The following is a 21796-nucleotide window of genomic DNA, read 5'->3' as shown; positions in this document are numbered from 1 at the left end:
CACAATAGGTTTATTAATGCATTGAGTGTATTATTGTGTATTAAGGCTTCCTTAGCTTGACTAGGCCTGAAAGATTTATTTGCAGCTGTAATGGAAAATCACTTGCTTATTCTGTTCCCTCTGACCTGAATTATTTTCCTAGGTTGCTGATCTGATGTTGAATGTCTTATTGTATTGAAGGAAAAGAACATGTTTGTCATTAACAATGTTGCATTATTTGTTCTTGCTGTCAAACAAGACAGGAAACTTATGATTCCCATGAAAATTGTATTAGTTCATTTTGTGTACTGTAAGAAAAGAACCTTATGTTTCGAATTATTATTAGATAATGTAATATTTTGTCAGAATTGTGTGAAATCATTGAAATGTCAATGCACTTTAACTTAGAAAATCTGGAATAGTTGCGAATTTGATGGTGCTATCAACAGCCATTGTATACTGAATTTGATGCCTGAAGTGAGTCCACCTGAACGACCAATCGAGAGGATTGTGATTATTTTAATTAGTGAGAGACTTTGAAATTTGGGGATAATTCACTCCTGCCTCAAAGCTGCTCAGAATTCTGCCAGATTTTGCCTACTCTTGTTTTAAGTCTGCTGCCGCCCTCTGTGATGAATTTTCTCATCTTAGTCTTAACTGCCCTATTCTGTTATGCTGTTCAGTACTAATAAGCCCAACTAATTCTGAACTGCTGATCTGTCCTATATGTTCTGCACTGTTACGATGCTGCTGTCAAAGTATCCGCTCTGCCTGATGAAGTATTACTGCCTGCAATCCCATGAGGAGAGGTATAACTAAGTGGGGTTTCTTCTTTCCTTTTTAGTTAGATAATTACACCTGCATATTTTTGTAGTGAGTTGCCCTAGTTAGATGATTTTTCTAAATTATTGTTGTCTCTCTTTTATTTTGCTTTGCCCGCATGCGTTAGCCCATTCCCACACATGCATGTCTAAATTTGTGTTAGTGATAGGAATGGCCCAGCCCTGAAAGCAGAAATCTGAAATTGATTCTGAAAAATTGTATTTTGATGATTTACTGATGTTACCATCATCGACTTTGAAATCTAAAATGAATGGGAATATTGTGTTGTTGCTAATCAATATTATTCTTTTCGAGAGTCTAACAATGTTGATGTTTAGGAGGCTAAATCTTTTCAGACGTTTCGGTAAGCCTATGGTTTTCATGTATGTTGATAACTCAGTTTTGTGCACCATATATGTGACATTAATCTTGGGATTGTAATAAAGCTTTGATACTTTGTTCAGTTTGCAGTTTGATTTAGTGTTAAATATTCCATGGTGTCTATAATTGGTTATGATTCGTGTAATTGATTTATGATTGTATGATTCTGACTACTACACTTTTGGCCAACTCCAAAGATCTAGTTGACCTCTATTGGTGAGAATAGTGATGGTGTTTCACCAGCGCGTTTGTGGTTTCTGAACCCGAAGTGGGGAGTAAATCTTCCAAGAACAATGCGCCAACACATATGTTTTTGTAAATTTGCTCCTATATGTTTGATCTCACTCTGTGAATTCCACTAGCTATCCTTCCTTTGATTGCTACGAGCAGCCCCGGAATTTCCACTAGCATGTATTTTCTGACAGACAATAAACGTATGTGGGTTTTTCTGAGGGAAATTGATTTAGCAACAAAAAATGAAAAACACTAGTGATTTGATTGTACCACAAGTAAAATGTTTGATTCATTTAATAATGTGAGCTAGGTGTGATGGTATATTTATTTAACAACCAGCACATGAACTTAAATGAGCGCAAGACCTGATGTAGGGGAATAAGGATTGATGCTCATACTATGTGTGCCTAGAGAGTCAATGGTGATAATACTGGCATTACATCTTCATACATTAATACTCATAGGGACCGGCTCACTAAAAAACAGTAAATCTGCACCTGTAGTTTTACTCCTCCAAATATTTGCAGGGAATTCAGAAACATTCCTAGGAGCATGTGTAGAAAGAAACGCTGGTTTCAAGGGCTACTACTGAAAATGTCATGTGACATGTTCCCTGAGCGCCCATGTCCCCAGTGCAGAACTGTATGCAGTGCACATCTCTGCCCTGGAAATATGCAGCCCAATGTGCACTTAGACATTTTGTTATTTTCTTTCTTTCCATGGGGGGAAAGATTATCTAAGTGCATACACTCCTCTTCCAGCCCCCCTCCAAGTTCGATCCATTCCTCTTACTGCCTAGGAAGGGTGTTACTCCATCACTTTATTAGAGTAAAACTCTGACCATTTGCAGACCACTTCCAGGGTTGTGAATACCAATATACTCCTGGGTTTGTGGTTGTCACAACTTTCAAGTCAATCAGTGCGGTTATTTGCCCAGCCCAAACACTTTGCATGCGGTTTACTGTAAAGATGTCTCTGCTCTGATGGTGGAGAAATCTGCAGTAGTAAAACCACTTACATCTCTCAGGAATCCCTTCTCTGAAATCCTGACTGGGGCAAATAGAGACATTTTGAGCTATAACCTACATTTATGCTTGAAAATATCTTTGTGAATCAGGATCTGTTTATAGCAGATCTTGGCCCATCACAAGCATAGGGTAACGCCGAAGCATCTACAGTAAGAAGTCATTATTTGGCAACGGGAACACTTAACCGTGATTGTCAAAGACCGTCTTATTTTTGTATTTTTATTTATTCTAAATGTAAATTAAAGTTTAAAAAAGTCTCATCTTTACTATGTTCCCATGTATACTATTAATTAGTTGACTTGTGAGTAGAGGATTCTAGCTTTGCATCAAATAGGTGCAATGCAGGTGCTGGAATGATTGCGTAAGTGAGGTCAAAAGTGCATCAGAGCTGTTATGTCAACCAGTACATGGAGAGCCAGATGTATTAAAGATTTGCATCTTTGAATAATATATTTTGCTCATGGAAGGTCCCAGTTTTCAGTGCATGAACGGCATATTGTGATTTTCAGCTTACATTTCACTGGCCACATTACGACATTTGGTAGTACCATCTGAAATGTGTTGTGTCCTCATCCTTGCCACTCGCCAAAACACGCAAAGGCAGAATGTGGTATTGCCAGCTCTAAGATTGTGGCCATGGCGTTGTTTGGTCAATCAACCCCTCTTTATTGACGAAGTCACGTGTGTGTTTCAATTATGGTCTCCAGGCTGTAGTGTGCTTTTTAGTGCAGCTGTGGGCAGTTTCGTCGCAGCTCATTATGAGTATTATTCAAATAAAGCGTCCTTCTCGCTTCAGCAACAAACCAGAAAGGACGTGTGCGTTTTCCAGCCAGTCAGGCCCCCTCGTCTTTTATGCTCATGGTTGAGTGGCCTCCTGCCCAAGTTTGTGTCTCCTTATGTCGCCACATACAAATGAGTTCTAAAAATTGCACTAGCAGGCAGTGAGTAATGACTTGCAAATGGGCAAGGTGGCACTGGTAAACCATCACATGGTGGCACTGGTAAAACTACAAGTATCGCTGAATTGCTGAAGTTTCTGAAATACATTTGTTCTGCCTTCTCACAATGCTTAATTTGAGCCAGTGTTTTCAGGTGCTGAGCACAGTGAGGGGTGGGACCTCAAGTGCAGTCAGTCAGTGGACCTAAAGAGGCAAACAATAATTGCGTAGAGCACCAATCACGTGCAGTGGCGTAACATGAAATGATGGGGCCTCTGAGCACAATGTGAAGAAGGGCTCCTGAGCCTCTCATCTCTCATGGATATTCATTCGCCATGGGCTGAATGGACCCCTTCTGAAGAGTTTGGGGCCACTGAAGGGTGGGACCCTTACGCTTCCCCCCTCCCTCCTACCCCCTCCAGAAGCAGCAGGAGCCTGTGTGACACCCAATTATGTGACAGGCGCAAGCTCGTTTCAAGATGCGGGCTGCGCTGTTGCATACAAATATATTGTCGATGACTCAACATATTGTAGTATTGTAAGCTGTCACATAAAGCTGGAGGTCCCCCATCCCACCACACCACCAGGAAGAAACCTTTGGCACTGGCTGCCTCCCATTCGCTATTTTGAACTATTTCGCCCGGCAGCCTTCGCGTTCCTTCCTTCTTTGAACAACAGCATCTTTATTCAAAGCCGAGAAGAATCCCAAGCTGACAAAGGTGGGTGGAAATGTGATTAGTGCTACAGCAGCAGTGTATTGAGAAGGCTGCTTATGTTAGACTTGTAGCAGGGAGTGGCATGGGCTGGCATCATTGAGTTGGAAAGTTAGGGCCATATGTACGAACACATTTTCCCATAGACACAGAATGGGCAAAACTGCTTGCTATATCTGGCCCTTAGTTCGAATAGCATCACTTGGCTCACTAACCGCGGGCTCCGAGCATCTACCTGACTTGCAGTTTGCACACTTGTCAGAGGCTAATACTCTATTCTATTTGTCCTCAAATCTCCCCGAACAAACATAACACGATTCAATTTTGAATACGAAAGCTTCAGACCCAAGCTTCTAAATATAATTGTATCATTATGTACTGAAAAACACAATCATAGAAGCAATTGTGTGGCGTTGTAACATAGTGACCTGCACATTTGGGAATTTTCTGTGACACAATGTTAATAGGACAAAAATGGTTATATTCAGCACCACGAGGTGCGTCGGCACACTTAATCATGTTCTGCATCAGTATTCTGAAAACATATGGCCACATGATCCAGCACAATGTTTTGAAATCATATGTTGTCCTGCAATGGCAAAGATATTTAGAACACAATGGAATGTTTTGTAACATTGTGGCACAATTTGCCGCTTATTTTTTAGTGCAGTGGTATTTTTTCTGCACAATAAGTGACCACAGCCTGCAGATACTATTTTAAAAATATATGGAAAGAAAAATCGTGAGGTGTATTTCGTGGAGTTGACTTACCTTCTTAACTGCCCAACTTTATTGCCTCCATGGTTGCTTTGTGAACCGCTAAACAGTAACGGCTCGCAGCTTGGAAAAGGGGTGGAATGGTGTATGGTGGGGGGAGTGGGAAACGACAAACACAAAAAGTAAATAAAAAAAACATACCTTACTCGCCGCTCCTGCCGCACCGCTCCTCAGTCCTCGTCACAGCAGGCACAGGCTCCGAGCCTGCCCTGTGGCCAGTCCTAACACTGCCCTCCTGCTGCTGGCAGCCTGAAAACAGCATTAGGACTGACCGGAGCGCCCTGGCTTGGAGCTCCCAGGCAGAGTGGGAGCCTCTGCCTGCCCCTCTCCAACCCATCAACACAGTGCTGGGTTGAAGAGAGCTCAGTGCACATGTGCTTTTGGCTGGCCCGAGACGGCCGACCAAACACACATGCGCACTGAGGGGAGTGCTATGGACTCCCCCTCTGTGCTCGTTATGCCAGTTTCCCCTCCCCTTTAAAAATAAACGCTATGAAACATAGTTTATTATCATTTTATTTTTGAAGTTTTGCAGCTGTTGCTGCTGGCAGGGTGGAGGGGTGGGGGGGATGCTCCTCTGCCCTAACAGAGGAGGCGCTGCTGCAGGTAAAATGGGAAAAATATAAACAGAACACTAAAATACTACCTGCTTAGCCACTGAAAACTCAGCTTTTACCTCACATGCTTACCTAGTTTTAGTCTTTCCACTGGGAATTCCCATTTGCTTGCATCATAGGGAAGACGTTCACATTGTTCATCTAAAGGAACTTCCTCTGGGTCCATGATGATGGACAGGTAGTCAGTCTTAACTTTACGTGATGTCGGCTGCAAATCAGAACATAGCGTATTAGTCTGTCATTCTCCAAAATGACATCAGGTATTCATTATACGATGCATGTTTGGGCTGGCGTGTCTCGAGTAGGCATGCTTCAACGCTGCTCCAAGTTAGGAAAGCGTTGAGGATGCAACTCTTTAAAGAAAACTACATCACAATGCAGTAGCAATACACTTCTACCCCCAGAATCCAGCTACCTCACCTGCCACTCATTCACTAGATGCTTGCCTTTGACTCTACAGTCCTCCTCTGCCTTTTGGCTAGGTTTGCTGTATATACATTGAGACGTGTACATGAACACGTGTCAATTGTCTCGTCGGGTGTTTCTCATCAACCACTAATTGTTATGTTTCCAACATCAGAATAGGTAGTAACAAATTGTAATCAAGAATACACAGTCGTTACATTCAGGTTACAAACACGTGTGCGCGCGCGCAGACACACACACACACACACACACACACATTCTATTACTGAAAGTTGTTTCTTTACCAAGACTTTTTCAAAGCATTCAAGTGCTTAGAAAAGGTTACGTCTATACTGATAGCAGAGGAGGGCAGAGCCAAGAATCTGACTTGGCTCTTGGAGCCAAACCAGAGCCGAGCCATCGGGGCAGAAGTTTATTGGTCCACATGTGGATATGGACTTGCTTTGACAGGCCCCGTTACTTGATATTCCAGTAGTGCAGGCAGGCACTGCTGTCTAAAATATCATATATTCTAAACTGTCTTGTATCATGGTTGGAAAAAGGCTATTTGCCTAGGCTTATTTCTTTTTAATACTTCATAACTTAGGTATTTTTTCTCTGCTTTTTTGGAGTAACTGTCTTAATGTGTCACACATTTATTGTAATGTATGTAATTAATACAATAAACTTATTGCTACTAAGCTGTCTTGCACTCTGAAACCAGAGCATGCCACATTACATTTCTGCAGCACCCCTCATCGGCTTTTTAAGGTTTTGTGATGTAGAAAGACCCCATCCTAAGGCCAGCTCGTCATTTTCTACAGTGCTTAATTTGTAAATAGAAAAGTGCCGGTGCTCAGAGCTCTCCTCTGAAACACGCGGCTGCTGCAGTTAAATGTGTGAGCACGGAATACGGAGGCAGCGTAATCCTGAAGCCATTTCGGGCCTCTATAATCCATTGAAAGCCACTCCCAGCGCTTCAGCTCACTCTTGTAGCTTTCTGCTTTCTCCCTTTGTGACGCTTTTTCGTTTTTCCCTTTCTCCGTCTTTCACATATGTGTCTTTGGCTCGCAGCAAATGCTTGAGGCAGAAGACTAAGCCCCGGCCCCCAAAAATAAGTGCCGGTGCTCAGCACCGGAAACAACAATCACAAATTAAGCACTGCTTTTCTAGCTCCTCTGCCACCAGACGCCATCCATAAAAAATCCAGAAAGGTAGTTTCATATATTTTCAGATTAGTAGTTACAATCAGAAACACACCGCCCATGTGCACTTTAGATGCACTCACACAGGTGCACAATGTGTAGCTGATGTGTACCCAACCTTTGGTGTCAGAGCAGATCTGTAAAATACTCGAGTTCCACATTAATAAGGCTGTTATAATTGAAACATTATGATGGATCAATGTCAATCTGTCTAGTGTTAGATGAAGCCTTCGGGCGGCCTGGCTCGCCAGGCTTAATCTATGGCCCCTCTGGAGAAAAAACACAACCTTCTGTGTTGCAGTGAGTTCAGTTTGGGTTTGCACATCCAAGCCACTTATGCAAATTCCGTCCAGTACTCACACCCTATCAGCACCTTAGTGATCATCGCCAAGAAGCAGTGAACCTCATGGCCCAAGTCTTTTTACATCAATGCGCTGGCACTGACCGCTTTCTTACATGCTGTGCTAGGCACAGGGGACTTCTGAAATTCAATCCATGTGCATTCTTTGCTAAACAATTACCATATGACATGATATATAAAGTACGAAGAACTTTGAAGAGCGTATGTTGATGAAAGAGCAAAAACAACTTGTGAAAATATGTTTTACTCATTTTTGTGAAAAACACGTCAACAAAATGGATGCCAAATGAGAGTGTAATATTGCGTTTGTAGTTTGGTTGTTGTTTTTCTTCAAGATTCAGAACTGTTCGCATCACGTCACTTGGCTGTTCGATGACAGCTCCTGTGTCTTTAAGACTTTGCCTATGCAATTCTTGCTCCCATCATAGAGCTATGTGTAAGGCTGCACTACAAACAAATTAGAACACTTACCATGTTAGAGATAAACCAAACAATACGATGGCTTCGAAGAACAATATACCTCTCGACTCGGAAAACACATTGCAGATGAGGCATGGGCTCTGAAAGGGTCAGTTATCTGCAACAGCATGGCCGTTTCCAGGTATATCCTTTTTCTGAGGGCCTTGGAATTAGAGCTTGCCCAGGGAGATTATTTGTCCATCCGAATCTCCTCTGAAACTCCTAGGAAGCGTGGTGTCGACATATGACCTGCAGCGCCCCCAGAGGATGAAGCGACTGTTGCTCATGTACTACAAAGCTGCTTTGGTGTATCTGCCCTTATCGTGGTTTCTACTGACTCCGTCACATGGGGCTGCTGCAGGTCTGCCTGCAGTGTAGTAATTTCCCCGATGCACATACCTCCTGAATAGGCAAAGGATGGCTCAGTTAGATAAGCTCCCGCTGTTCCATTAAGGGTGATCCGATGAATTCAAATCCATGCTCAGACTTCCATCCTTATTATGTCGGTCAATTGAGTGCCATTTAATTGCCTAATAGTAACACCTGTTCTCTACATCTAGAAGCTCTATTAAAACAAAATATTATTATTATTATTATTATTATGTGCCGGGTCATTATTTACTGACATCATGTGGGAATGAAAATAAGTAGGATCCTGGTAAAACAAGTTGGCTTTGTGAGTGTGTGCGAAGTGTTAGGGTGGCATCTTGGGTGCACTGAAAACAAGTATTTTAGTATAGAACAAGTCCTCCATCTCTGAGTAGTGCTATAAGTTGAACTTACTAAATAATGTCCGCGTACTGACAGAATTGCTAGTAGAGCATTGAGTGAGAAGGTTACTTTACCATGGCTGACCTCTTGCATTCCTGCTGTTTAGCTGTGGCTCAAGTTTCCAAGCCGCCTGTTCTCACTTATGACCCCATGCAAATGAGGGAAACACTTTGCCTCTGCATCGGGGCGCATTGGCAAAGAGATCGTTAGAAAGCAGACTGATTTGTTAGCACCTACCTCAAGGAGGCATTATTTTCTGGTGCAAAGCCCTATCTACCAATTTTAGGGCCAGATGTAGCAAGATATGCTTTTGCGATTCTGAAATTGTGAGTTGGTGCGACTCGCAATTTCCGAGTCGCAAAAGCATATGCAGAATGGTGTCCCAAACACCTTCTGCGAATCTCTATGGGGTCGCAAAGACCCACCTCATTATTATTAATGAGGTGGGTCACATTTTGCGACCCCATAGCGATTCCCTGCACTCACAGGGATGGTGGCCTGCTGAAGACAGCAGCCCTCCATGTCTGTGACTGCTTTTTAAATAAAGCAGTTTTTTAATTTTATTTTGCAGCCCGTTTTCCTTAAAGGAAAACGAGTTGCAAAATAAAAAAAATACCGAAACCATTTGGTTTCGTTTTTTCAGTGTAAAAACATTCTGGGCAACATTCACAAAGGGGAAGGGGTCCCATGGGGATCCCTTCCCTTTTGCGAATGGGTTACCACCAGTGTGACACTGGTGGTAACTGCGAATTGCTTTGCGACCGCATTCGCGGTCACAAAGCAATTTAGCATAGCGATGCGAGTCGCAAATAGGAAGGGAACACCCCTTCCTATTTGCGAGTCGCATTCACAATTTGCGAGTCGGTACCGACTCGCAAATTGTGAATGTGCATCGCAAAAGGCATTTTGCATGGCGCAAACTGCGATTTTCGCAGTTTGCACCATGCAAAATGCTTTCTACATCTGGCCCTTAGTACCTAGCGCTTTGTGTCAAAAAACAATAAGTGACAGAGTGGGAACAGTTATGTACCACCCATGAGTCACCTTGAAGCAAAGGAGCACAAAATGCTATTTGTGTTACTACAAGGGCTATTTTCCAGTGCAAAAAATGTTTTGTGTTGGAAAGTGAACATTTTATCAACACTGTGCACTGTTTTGTGTCCATTGCATGACTTTGTCGAGGTGCAAAGTGTTGATGAACCTTCCCCTTAATATTTTGCAGGGCTGCCACAATGGGAAGCCGTGGTGGCAATTTGTCTCAGTACCTGCTTTTTTCAGGGACCTGTACTGCCACTGTTAAACCTCTCTAAATTTTACATTGGTTTATTCTCAATAAGGCAGATAACCTTAGCCATCACTATGTGTCACCATAACAGCAGACAAGAGACCTACATTGCGTTTGTGACATGAGCCCCACAAAAGCTTCCATCACGCCTAATACCTTGAATTAAAATTTACATTTTCAATTGACTTCAATGTCAATTGTGCAAAAATTGGAAGTTAGCAAAGTTACTTAAACGTTTCTCAAAATACATTCACTTATCCCTTCTCATGAGCCTTGTTGTCTAGGTCAAAACGTGGTACAAATCAAAAGTTCAAGGCAGCCTCCTCTGATTAGTTACTGTGTTGACAGGCAGGGACAGATCATTTTCCAGTTAGCGGAGTTCAAATTGGCATACCAAGTGAGAATAGACGATTATGGATGCTAACTGACACAAAAAGCCTGTAAAACATTAGAAATTATGGTGGTAATCACCTGTCCTTCGGTGAGTACCTTTTAACTCTCAGCCAAATCAGTGTCATGACAGCTCAGGAATTGTTTTGACAAATTATTTTGCTGATGATTTCCTATTGCTACCTGTTCATCATACTATCAAGCCAGTAGACATGGTGACCTTAGGTTTGAAATTTATGAAGGGTGATCCCTCGCCTACTCTGGATTTTAACTCTGAACAGCCCTTACATGACACGTACACTGGCATGCAGCTCTCATGCTGAAGAACGGGGACAAACAATACTGGTCAACTCTCACAATAATTCAATTAACTAAAGTCAAAGATACTGAAAAAAGTATTGACAAAGCAAATAGGCCTGGCATAGACAAGCTGTGCCTGTTATTAGATTTCTCTTATTTTTTCTGCAAAAATATGTCACAGAAATTATAATAAAAAGAAAGTGAATGCCATATGCTTCAAATGCAAATGTTAAATAAAAAATGACCATTGCATATAATTCTAATAGTACCGGTTCTTCCTGGCAGGCTGGCGTACTTAGAACAGAAATATAAGTTTTAGCTTCAATTCACATCATGGGAATATACGATTCTCATTTATCCAAAGAAAAGGTACTGTTGGCTTTGAATTGCTGTAAACTAAAGTCATTACAAGTGCATTATATCCTATGGCTGTTGTAATATGTAATAAGGCAGACACAATGTGACGGAGTACCAATCCGCCAAACTCTAAATAAGGGCCATAGTTCAAACACAACAGGATAACTAAAAGAAAAAAAGGATAATGAATGAAAAAAAAAGAATTGGCAAAGAAACGTATTGCCCTCAAGGGTTGGCTCTGAATAGTACTTCTTTTTAGGCAGATGTGATCAAGCAAAATGACATGATTCACAGTGTAAACGAGCCACTGGCTGGGTCGGGATGCTCATTTCTCCAAGCTGTATGCTGCTTGAGCAGAAGCAAGACCAGAATGACAGCTGGACAGGAAGAAGAGGGTTGATTGAAAGCCCTCTCAAAGTATGTATGCATGTCTGTATTTTTAATTGTCATTTTTATATATTTTATGAGGCTGGTTAGATAGGTAAGGCTCCTTCAGGGCCAAACCTAAAAATAACAAAAACCTAGACTTCAAGCACATGTGTTTGTATTAGGGTGCACTTGTGTAGTTCTGTTCATCTTGTTTCAGATGCATATGAAAAAATCAGTTAAAATGTAACATTCGTCCCAGAAAAGCCAATTCTGAGAGCTGATCCTCGCCAAGTCTAACTCACTTGGAGTGACACAAGTATGACTCTTGGCCAGCATCAAAGGTTCCTTTGACGTTAGTTGAGACATCTCCGAATCATCATTTTTTCAGTTAAATTGTTTCTTCATGTCCAGACCTCTTCTATTTAACCATTGTGGTCTAGGACCTCGATATTTAGCAAATGGTGCACTTAACACTAACAATAAACATTGGCATGTGTGCACATATATATATATATATATGTTTATATATATATATATATATATACATATATATATATATATACGTTGTATGCTATAGCTGTTAAATTTGTAATTAGGGTCCTCAGACATTGGAGTGCTCTTCTGACCTAAACATCCTATGGAATTTTGCACTAAAACGGATGGCAGATTTATAGGGCAGCTTCAAGAAAATTGTAATTAAGTAGAATAAGCCTCAAGTGAGGGTCATTTGGAGCTTTTGCATGTGTATGTGGAACCATCACTGTGAGTATGTGGTTATTTGTGTACTTGACAGTGTGTCCATGAATGGTCTGCGTGTAGGTGTGAATCCACTTTGTGTATGTGTCCGCGCAAACGTGAATGATCAGGTATATTACCTACTCACAAAATGTGTCTTGCATTGAAAGAGGTCACGATGGGAGTCAGTGGCTTGGAAAAATGCAAAATATTTCACCACTTGTCATAAAGTATGAAAGCATGGTGTAATATATTCGCCTCAGTCAACAAACCTGGAGCTAATTTAGACTTTCGGTTTGAACATCTGAGAAGGTGTTAAAAAATAGCGCCGTCTGCCCTCCCCCCTTTTAACATTGACCCCACCGGCGAGAAATAGAAAGATGGCGTGGGCGTGCTGGCGGAAGCACATCTGTTCTTACCCGCTTCAGCTTCCGGATACACAGGGTTAACAGGAGCCAGAAGAGCGTGGCAGCCACACATGTACATGTCAGAGTTATGAGCTCCAGGCTGGGCCGGTCTGAGGCTCCTGGGAAAATGGAGTTTACAAAAATTACCAAAATGCTTAGTTACTATCACAGACTGAGTCGAAAAACCTTTTGGGGAATGTGTATTCTCTAATTTCACAAATCCGCAAAACAAGCACACTTTAACATGGCCGGAAATGATGTGTAATTCATCAGACTGCAGTTGACAGTTACAAGGTAAAAAGTATATTTCACAAATGAAAACATCATATCGGTCGATTAAAAGCTTAGTCATTTTACCTGCTAGTGCGACTTGCTGGGTTTTCATTGTAGAAATAGACTCCTATGTACACAAATTTTATTAACTTCCATGTTTGAAAGGCAGATGACAGTTATTCAAATTTATCAGGTCATCACATGTGGCAATCAATGGATGTGCAAGAAAGAGAGGACATAGTTGTGGTGTATTCACAGAGAAAGTGGTGTCAGGTTGCGGGTAAACGAAGGGGCAGATTTAAGAAAAGTGGTGCTGCACCTAGTCCAGTTCCACTTCTCTTGCTCCCCTTTAACATCCCCCTACCACCACCATGTGTGCGCCGTATTTAAAATGCGGCACACCGTGGCGCAGGGTAGGGGGCAATAGCTTCAAAGTTTTTGATGCTATTGAGATACTGTTCAGGGTTAGCTCCACAATTTTGGCGCTAACTCTGAACAGCACATAGGGGCCCATTGTAACCAATGGTGTGCCCCCTTTTAATGCCTGCTCTGAGCAGGTGTTAAAGATGCCGAAAAAGATGGTGCGAAGAAATCTTTTAGATTTCTTAGCATCATTTTTTCGGCCACCCTAATGGGGAATTCCCTCTTGCATAATGGGGGAGCCATACTGTGGCGGAAGGGGTTACAAAGAGGTGCAGTACATGCATTGCACCACTATGTAAATCTGGTGAGGCGATTTTGGCCTCGTTGAGCCACATTAGCATAAAAAACATGACACTAATGTCGCACAAGGAGGACCTAGGACCTCTTAAGTCTGGGCTGAAATTGCTAAAGCAGGACGGGCACGTCTACCATAAGTAAAACAACTAAATTAATGTAATGAGGGAGGCATAACAGGGGGCACAAGGTGGGGAAAAGGGACACAGGGAACTGAGCTGGGACCTTTGACCTCAGACCCAAAATTACATAATCTACATTCCAACACAGCAGGACATGCCGCAGGACCCAGAGAAAGGTTTACTTTTCCTAAGGTAAAGCATATTTTTGGGTCAGTCAATGCTTTAATTCATTTGCTACTTTAGATTATTGTGTTACAGTATGGATTTGTAAAGAGCGCGACTGCCCTAAAGATGCGTCCGACACTAAGGGACGCCTCTGGACTGTTATGCCCAGAGGCAGCAATACTCTTCTCTTTAAAAATACAAAGAATTGATGGATGGAGTGCCTGAATTAATAACAACCACTGTTAATTACTTTGGGCTGAAATACAGTCTATTGAATTTTTTGCCCACTTTTCCACTACAGACAGGGTCTAACCACATGCAAATCAACTGAGGCCCTGCTCCAATAGACAGACCCCCCCCCCAGAATTTTGCGGCTTTGGGCGGCGAATTTTGTGGCCAAGAAAAGGAAAATTTACACCCAAAACCTCAAAATTAGCGGTATTTTGGGGGCGGCTAAAAAATTTGAATGCCTTTCAATGGCCTGCAGAGCCGCAGAGGGCACACAGAGGTGTGAGGCAGGCTGCAGGACAATTGCACAGGAGGTGGCTTTGCGCATTCGGAAGGCAGACAGCAGAGGAAGTTAACCTCTGCTGTCTTCTAGCCTGTTTCATCCTCACTTTACTGGCTCAGTGGTAGGGCAGACCCGGAAAGGAGAGGGTCATTTCATGTTATTTTTTTACACAAATTTCACGGGCACTTTTGTAAAAATCGTGTGATTTTTACAAAAGTGCCGATATGGTGATTTTCTTGCAAATCGCAAAATCGCGATAGCCCAAGTCCAAGCCGCTAAGCCATTTTCCTTTGTGGACAGAAAAACAAACAATGGCAAATCAGGTTTTAGTTTGCTGGGCTTTATCAATGAGATATAATTTGAATCCTAGATAACAGTAGCTATGAAACCCACATTTAGGTAGTTTCATTGCACTTATAACTTCACATTGAAAAAAAAACTAAAACAAATGGTGGTTGAAATGCTTGAATTAAGTGGTCATTGAGAATAATTGCCATGTACATTGATGTCTTTTTTTGTTCAGTTCTCTTTAATAGAAGTTATGTCTATATCAGTGATTCTTAACCTTTGGACTTCTGTGGAACCCTACTGAATCATCACAGGAATCTGGGGATTCCCACTGAGTCAGGATTAGAAGAAAAGGACCCAGCCTAAGACATTTCTACATCAAATACACAAATTATGAAACATTTAAATTAATTCACAACAAATACAGAACTTTTAAAAGTTTAGTTTTAATGGGAAGGTTGGAGGTTTTCATTCTAAAACATGAAGTGATATGTTAGACACTAACATGCCTTTTTTGCTCATAATGCATACTCTCTTTTTGTTATTGCTTTAGTTGAGGCCACCCATTGTGCATGCTCTATTCTATTTGCTTGACTTGTGCTCTTCCCATGAATCAAGCTAAGAATACCTTCTCAATTTTTAGCCTCCAATTTCAAATTCCTTCACATTTACAGAACTTTTTACAGTTTTCAAATTTGCCTCTTATATGGAGTTTATTATTATGACAATATCATGTAATATTCTAAAGTTGTGAATCCCCTGAGCAGGTGATCTGGAACTCCAGGGGTCCACGGACCACAGGCGATGCACCGCTGTCTATGATCATGACTGTAGCTGGGCCTGGAGGTCAATTACTGCCTGAACTCCAACCTTCAATGCACCAAAATATGACAGAGAACCAAGGGCCAGATGTAGCAAAGGGTTTTACCCATTCTGTGTCTATGGGAAAATGTGTTTGTACATATGGCCCCAAGTTCGGTGATTGTTCGGCAGAGGCTGGACAACGCCGCATTCCTCTCACCCCCTACTGAAACCAAAATAACACATTGTTTTATCAAAAAGCAGAATAACTGTTCAAGAAGAGAGCAAGAGAGCAGACAGTTTCCTTCCTGGCTGATGCTGACCTTCTTTCGCTCTCTTATGAGGGCCACACAAGCCCGCTGGTTTGTTTGATAAACTGAAGTAGTCCAGACAAGCTGGGTCTGCAAATAGCACAGACAACAAACAAACCCTGGGATCAAGAGACTACGAAATTAAACACGTTCTTAAAATACTTAGGCTGCAACCCATCCCCTTTAAGGAACAGTTTACACTTACGTTATTCAACTATTTTCAGAAAATATTTCAGGTTTAATGGCGTTTGATGCCTGATACGTTTTCTTGAAGTGCTGAAGGGAGCATTTGTGTACATCACTGGGCCAGCATCTGTACTTTGTTAAGATCAGTGCGGGAAACTCTTGGGAAGGCTTATCGGATGTTTATCAATTGCACAATAATGGAATTTAAAAACTCTGCTCACTGTGGGCCATGGCTACCCGCAACGTGTCTATGGCAAAGTCCCACATTCGTTTAATAAAATTAAACCAAACCATAGAGGGTCACGCCGAGCTCGGCAAAAAAAAAAAACATCTCAGGTTATTGAAAAGGTGATTTTGTCTACCCCAGGTCGAAAGTACATATGAGAATTCCCCAAAAAATCCATTCTCCAGCACTGCTACAGTACCACAAACAGGTGTCTTAGCTAAGCCCACCCCCTCCATAGATGGACGTGAGCTCATACACATAATGCCACCGAACAAGGGGCCGTCTGAGAAAAACATCCCGAGTATTCAAAGCCAAAATGAAATTCTGTTCACACAGAGCATACAGTGGCACACAATCAAAATGTTACCAGCCCAAAAAATGGAATAATGACTGTAATCTCCCACCTGTGCTTCAGTACACACTTCAAGAGCACAGAATGCCACATAGTACAGAACAGAAGAACTAACGTGAGACATGTATATCCAGAATTTGGAGCGACTGAAAGAAGTGCCACACAGGAAATAAATCTGCCACTACCAAGCACACACCTTTAAGTGCATATCACATCCATGCAACCTGCTCTATGGATTATGCAACTATACATTATAATGCCATGAGTCACACAAACTGACCCTTGGGTTGTAAGGTGACAATTATGCAATCAACAAAAGCCATATATCTCAACTACTGCATCATTAAACCTCTCCATCCCTGCACAGGAAACAACACTGACCTAGTGGGCAATGGCCACTGACCCAATGTGCATGCAGGACACTACATCTGACCACAGTCCCATATCACCACCGTCATTTAGCTCCATGAGCACAAGTCCAAGAGGATATATCACTGGAATACAGCTGTGCCATGGGCAGCCAACAGGATCCTCAGAGAAACCAAACTCCTCCACTTTCTGTTGGACCTTCAGTCTCAATTGCATAAGTCACCCATGACACCCTAGTATCTCAGTGCCAAGAGCACTAACCAGCGACTACGAGGCACGTTGGCCCCATGGACACACCAGGCGTCAATGGCTGTTTCAGTAAATCACCAGTGACATCAGTTCCAAATGCAGTGCTCTTGATTACCATCCGACATTCATTCGACAGCTGAGAACATGCCCAATTTCGAAATGTTCATCCGTGCACAATAAATACAACCACATGTCAAACTATTCTATCATTAGAGGAGAGCTAAGGATCCTACAGAGTGCCACATGGTACACTGTCTTCAAATGGCTTTGTGACCTCTTTTCAAGAAGCACACAATGCAGAAACAGGCTCAGGAGAGGGCCACCTGAACCACATCATAGATAACCAGTCACATGATGCAAGAAGCCATGGCGTCTGCAATCATGCGGGAACACCTTGAAGGAATCAAAATGGCTGCCATAACTAACAGTGTACTCAATGACTGCATTTCTCTGTATGCATTTTGATGCAGCAAACTAGAGGTAAATGTAGTGGAAGAAGGGGAGTGGAGGGACCAAGGTGACACCTCCCCTGTCAATATGGCATATGCCACGCCATAAAATTCACCAGTACATAGAATACAGTGGGAAATATTCTGAAAGGAAGAATGGCATGTCCCACTCAAGTGCACCTTACATTTACAGCACTGATCCTGGGAGGTGAAGTTGAGCTGGGCGCATATTACTGAGGTGTATGTCAACTGTCACTTTATTGTAGTACGCCATTGACACTTGCCAGTGATCATACAGTCTGTACAGTGCATGCATCACTACAGAGATATGTGCATCCTGCCCTGAATGCACTCAGTTCACAGGAGCTCTGCTTCATGACTCTTGTCACGTCTTGCTGTGACACCACAGGACCATAAGCCCTCACAGGGAGAGCAAGATCCAAGAAAAAAGTGCACATGTGGGCTAGTAAAAGGGGATGTGCTAGTTCTCTGTTAGAGAGATTGGGATGAAACAACGATCTTTAGGTTGTCATGTTCTGCAGTCCAACCAACCAATGGCAGGGCCCGGCATTGCAGTGCTATTGAAACCATCGACCTGCACTATATCCAATCACCATGTGGCTTCTGCCTGTGCTGAGTTTATGGACTAGTAACTTTATTCAACAAGCCTTTGTATTTCTGGAATGAATTTGTGTAGCAGTCTTAATCTATCCAGAATGAAGGGTATTTAGAAATGGCAAAAGCACTATTAATGCTATATGAATTGAATACATTTTCCTGTTACCCAATTAATTTATTATAAACTCACTTTTGGGTAGCTCTTAAATTATTAAATAAGCCCCAGCACAAAGCACTTGCTGTTCAACAAGCAACTAAGCATGCAGGTTCCCTAAGCTTCTTTAAGCACCACTATCATCAATATTTGTTAGTCCATTGGTGAACCTGATCAACTCTTGCGTTTTTTTCGGTATTTTCCTATGCCACGAAACACAGATTGTAGTTTCAGTCTCAAGAGACCTTGAAGAGGTGGCCAAACAGTTCAACAACTGCATGGAGCAAATTGTTGTTTGCATGAAGGATAATTGCCTCAAATTAAACTCAGATAAGAGTGAGGTACTTCTATTTGGCAAGGATCCATCCTTCTGGTCGGCTTCCTGGTGGCCACAAAACCTTGACCAGATTCCCGCTCCAGTAAATAAAGCTAAAAACGTAGGTGTCCTCTTTGATGGGAAACTATCTTTCTCGGACCAAATAAATCAGGTCACTTCATCCTGCTTGTTCTTCTTAAGAACATTGAGAAGCATTTTCCCTTTCATTACTTCAGAGCTCAAAAACGGTTCTTATTGCCCTAGTCACCTCTAAGATTGACTAATGAAATGTTCTATATGTGGGTATCCAACAACGTCTGTTGAGCAAATTCCAGACTCTCCAAAACCCCTCAGCCTGTCTGCTTATGAAAATTCCAAAATTTAGTTTGGTTTCTCATGCCATCATTAACCTTCATTGGCTTCCAATTCGTAAGCAGGTCACTTTCCAGGCTCTGTGCACAGCATATAAAACCCTTCACAATGCCAGCCTGCACACCTCAGAAGGATCTTCAAGGTATACTCCCAAGTGCATGCTTCGATCTACTGCAGCTAAATGGTGGCCATCCCAAGATTCAACAGGCTCGTTCGGCTTGCAGAAGTTTCTTCTTCTTCACATGTAAACTGTGGAACTCTTCACCATTTAGACTCAGAGCCCAATCCGACCTACTACAATTTAGTAAACAGCTTAAAACTTGGCTCTTTGCACAATCTCTCTCTCACTAGGTTTTCCCACTGGGGTTGATGTCAGAAGTAAGTGCCAAGACGCCTATGGACATTCAAACACTTTATAGGTCTTTTACTTACTTACTTAAGCTGTTGTCCCATTATAGCTGGCCCTGGAGTCTTTTGTCAGTCTTACCCAGTTCGAACACAAAGATGCCTCAAGTATGGCATTCATTCACTCACAATGTGGCTGTGTTGTTTTAAATCTCTTAAACTGCTATGCATTTATTGTCTGGATATAATGCAAGTGAGTAGAGGTAATGCAGTTCGCGATTGAATAGGATAAGCACATCCATGTTATGGTAAGTACAGGGCCATTTGCCAACCAATGTGACGCCCCCAGTGTGAATAGACTAGCAGTAACTCTCTAGAGAGAAAGGATTATTTGCTGTCCACTGTGTTGGGGACTGTGAAGTGGGGACGCACCAAATGCCCAAGTACTTTACTGTGAAATAGAAACCCTGCAGATACATCTTTTATGAATTATAATTTTGTCTCCTACTTTTCCACAACCGATTATTCAATTTTTAGTAAGAACACTGTAGCAAATGGTGTTATGGCTGAAAACCTGCTCTAATTCTGAACGCCCATTTTGGTATAACTATTAAAGGTTCGGTGAGCTCTGGTCGAACCTTCTTAGGACCTTGATCCCCTTGCCATCACAAGCTTTATTATACATACTTTGTGATAGCTAAAAATATTTCAAGGTAAGACCAGCTTGTCTTCAGAACAGGTTGACTCGACCACTTCAATGTACCAGCAGTGTTGTGGGAATCCTGTGTCCTGATTGCTTGCTGAATTCACAAAGGGGCAGCAGCATTCAGGGAGAAGTGAGTGAGAGTGCCTTAGTTACTAGGCACCTGTGTGAGGGTGAGGAATGTGTGCAAGCCTCGGCACAGGATTTTCTACAGAGCCTTAAATTCCTGATGCCACCAGCTCGAACACTGACAAGACGTGGTGAAGATACCACCGTGTTCCAAGCGCTGTGTGCGCAGGGTCACCTCTGATTTGGGTCTTTCTTGTTTTGTGAAACACAGCCGGATGTATGGTGCCCAGGTGTGCACACCCTCAATAACCAGCACTGAGTCTTCAGGCGGGGTGGGCCAGTGCTTTTATTCTGGTGTTTTGCAGATGGTGATGTACAAAAATCAGGACATTATGCCTGTTTTACAAGGTTGCAGCAAACCTGCCTGTTTTCCAATGCGGTTAACCTGCTATGCCTGCTGGAGTAATGCGAGTGGAAGTACCAACAATGGAATAACCCCTGATATCCTACAATATGGCAGTAGAACGTGGTGGATATGCTTCCTCTACTGGAAAATAGTGAATTTTACACTGCGGTCACCCCATCATCAGACTGTTAGCTCCATATATTTAGAAGTATTGATTAAATATTCATCGGGTTAGAAAAACATGGGTGGTCGTGGGTCACTACAGCATACGATTAGACTAATAATAAGTGACGCTTCACTGATTGCCCAACTGAGCAGGAAACGTTCTGGTGGAGCTTTGGTTCTGTGTGGACAGGACATGGCTTATCAGCTCGAACTGCACTGCTCATGAATTCATTGTCCTTGATGATCAACCCCGTCTGTGGATTCTTCCAACAGGGGCACACCTTGAATCGCAGTTTCTTTGATTCTCGTGTAATTTACTTCTTTTTCTTCTAGCTGGCGATAAACTATGCAGCACTAGATGAGTAACATTTGAATGTATAATTAGCCATGGAAAACAAAATACACAAAATCTTTGGGATGAGCAGTAGTGAGTTTTGTAGTGCTCCTTGCTGACTCCTGAATTTCAGGAGTAAGCCAGAAGTACTCCTTGCTTAATTCTGGCTTGCTCCTGGAGTACAAAAGTAAGCTGGGAGTACTGCCTGAATTATTTACAGCAACACTGATTCGAGTCAGGCCCCTTAGTTTGCTGTGTCGAAGACTCACTGGGAACCAGTTCTTGATGGGGGGTACATACTTTCAGCGTCAGATTTTAAAAAGAGATGGCCTATGGTCTGCGCTGTGGCTTTTGTATAGCGCAACAATAGTCGAAGCCTCTTGGTGCTGATGCAGTGGGTGCAATGGTTAGGCTACACAAAGGATTACCTCTTCAAGCTAACAAAGTGTTACCATGTACAAGTTGCAAGAAACGAGAATATAAGGGTGGATTCTACCCTGGCTTCCTTTCAAATAGTCTCCCTTTTGCAAACTATTTTCAGAGAACTGCACTTGGAAATCAGGCTCAATAAACACAGTGGTGGCGGCTAATCAATGCAGGTGGCGGGGCCGGATAGGGCGGCAGAAAAAAAAAAAAAAAAAAAAAAATTAAAATGCTTACCTTCGGGGGAGACGCATCCATCTCCCTCTGTCCTCATCCTCTTCTTCTTCCCGGCTACACACAGGCTCCCAACCAATCACAACGCTGCTGTCATGATAGGTC

General features: G+C 42.4%; 1 protein-coding gene across 1 annotated transcript in view; it reads right to left on the bottom strand.

Moving 5' to 3' along the window:
- FLT1 (fms related receptor tyrosine kinase 1) overlaps positions 1-21796 on the bottom strand; it is a 310221-nt gene that overhangs the window by 108673 nt on the left and 179752 nt on the right. The window contains exons 17-18 of the mRNA XM_069202204.1: positions 12546-12652; positions 5562-5697 (exon numbers count right to left, since the gene is read on the bottom strand). Coding sequence (XP_069058305.1) covers positions 5562-5697; positions 12546-12652 — 243 coding nt within the window. The remainder of the gene's footprint in view (positions 1-5561; positions 5698-12545; positions 12653-21796) is intronic.

The sequence above is a fragment of the Pleurodeles waltl genome, chromosome 8 (genome assembly GCF_031143425.1).
Source record: "Pleurodeles waltl isolate 20211129_DDA chromosome 8, aPleWal1.hap1.20221129, whole genome shotgun sequence".
NCBI lineage: Eukaryota > Metazoa > Chordata > Amphibia > Caudata > Salamandridae > Pleurodeles > Pleurodeles waltl.
Note: the sequence above shows the minus strand (reverse complement) of the source record. Positions and strands in the feature narration are given on the sequence as shown.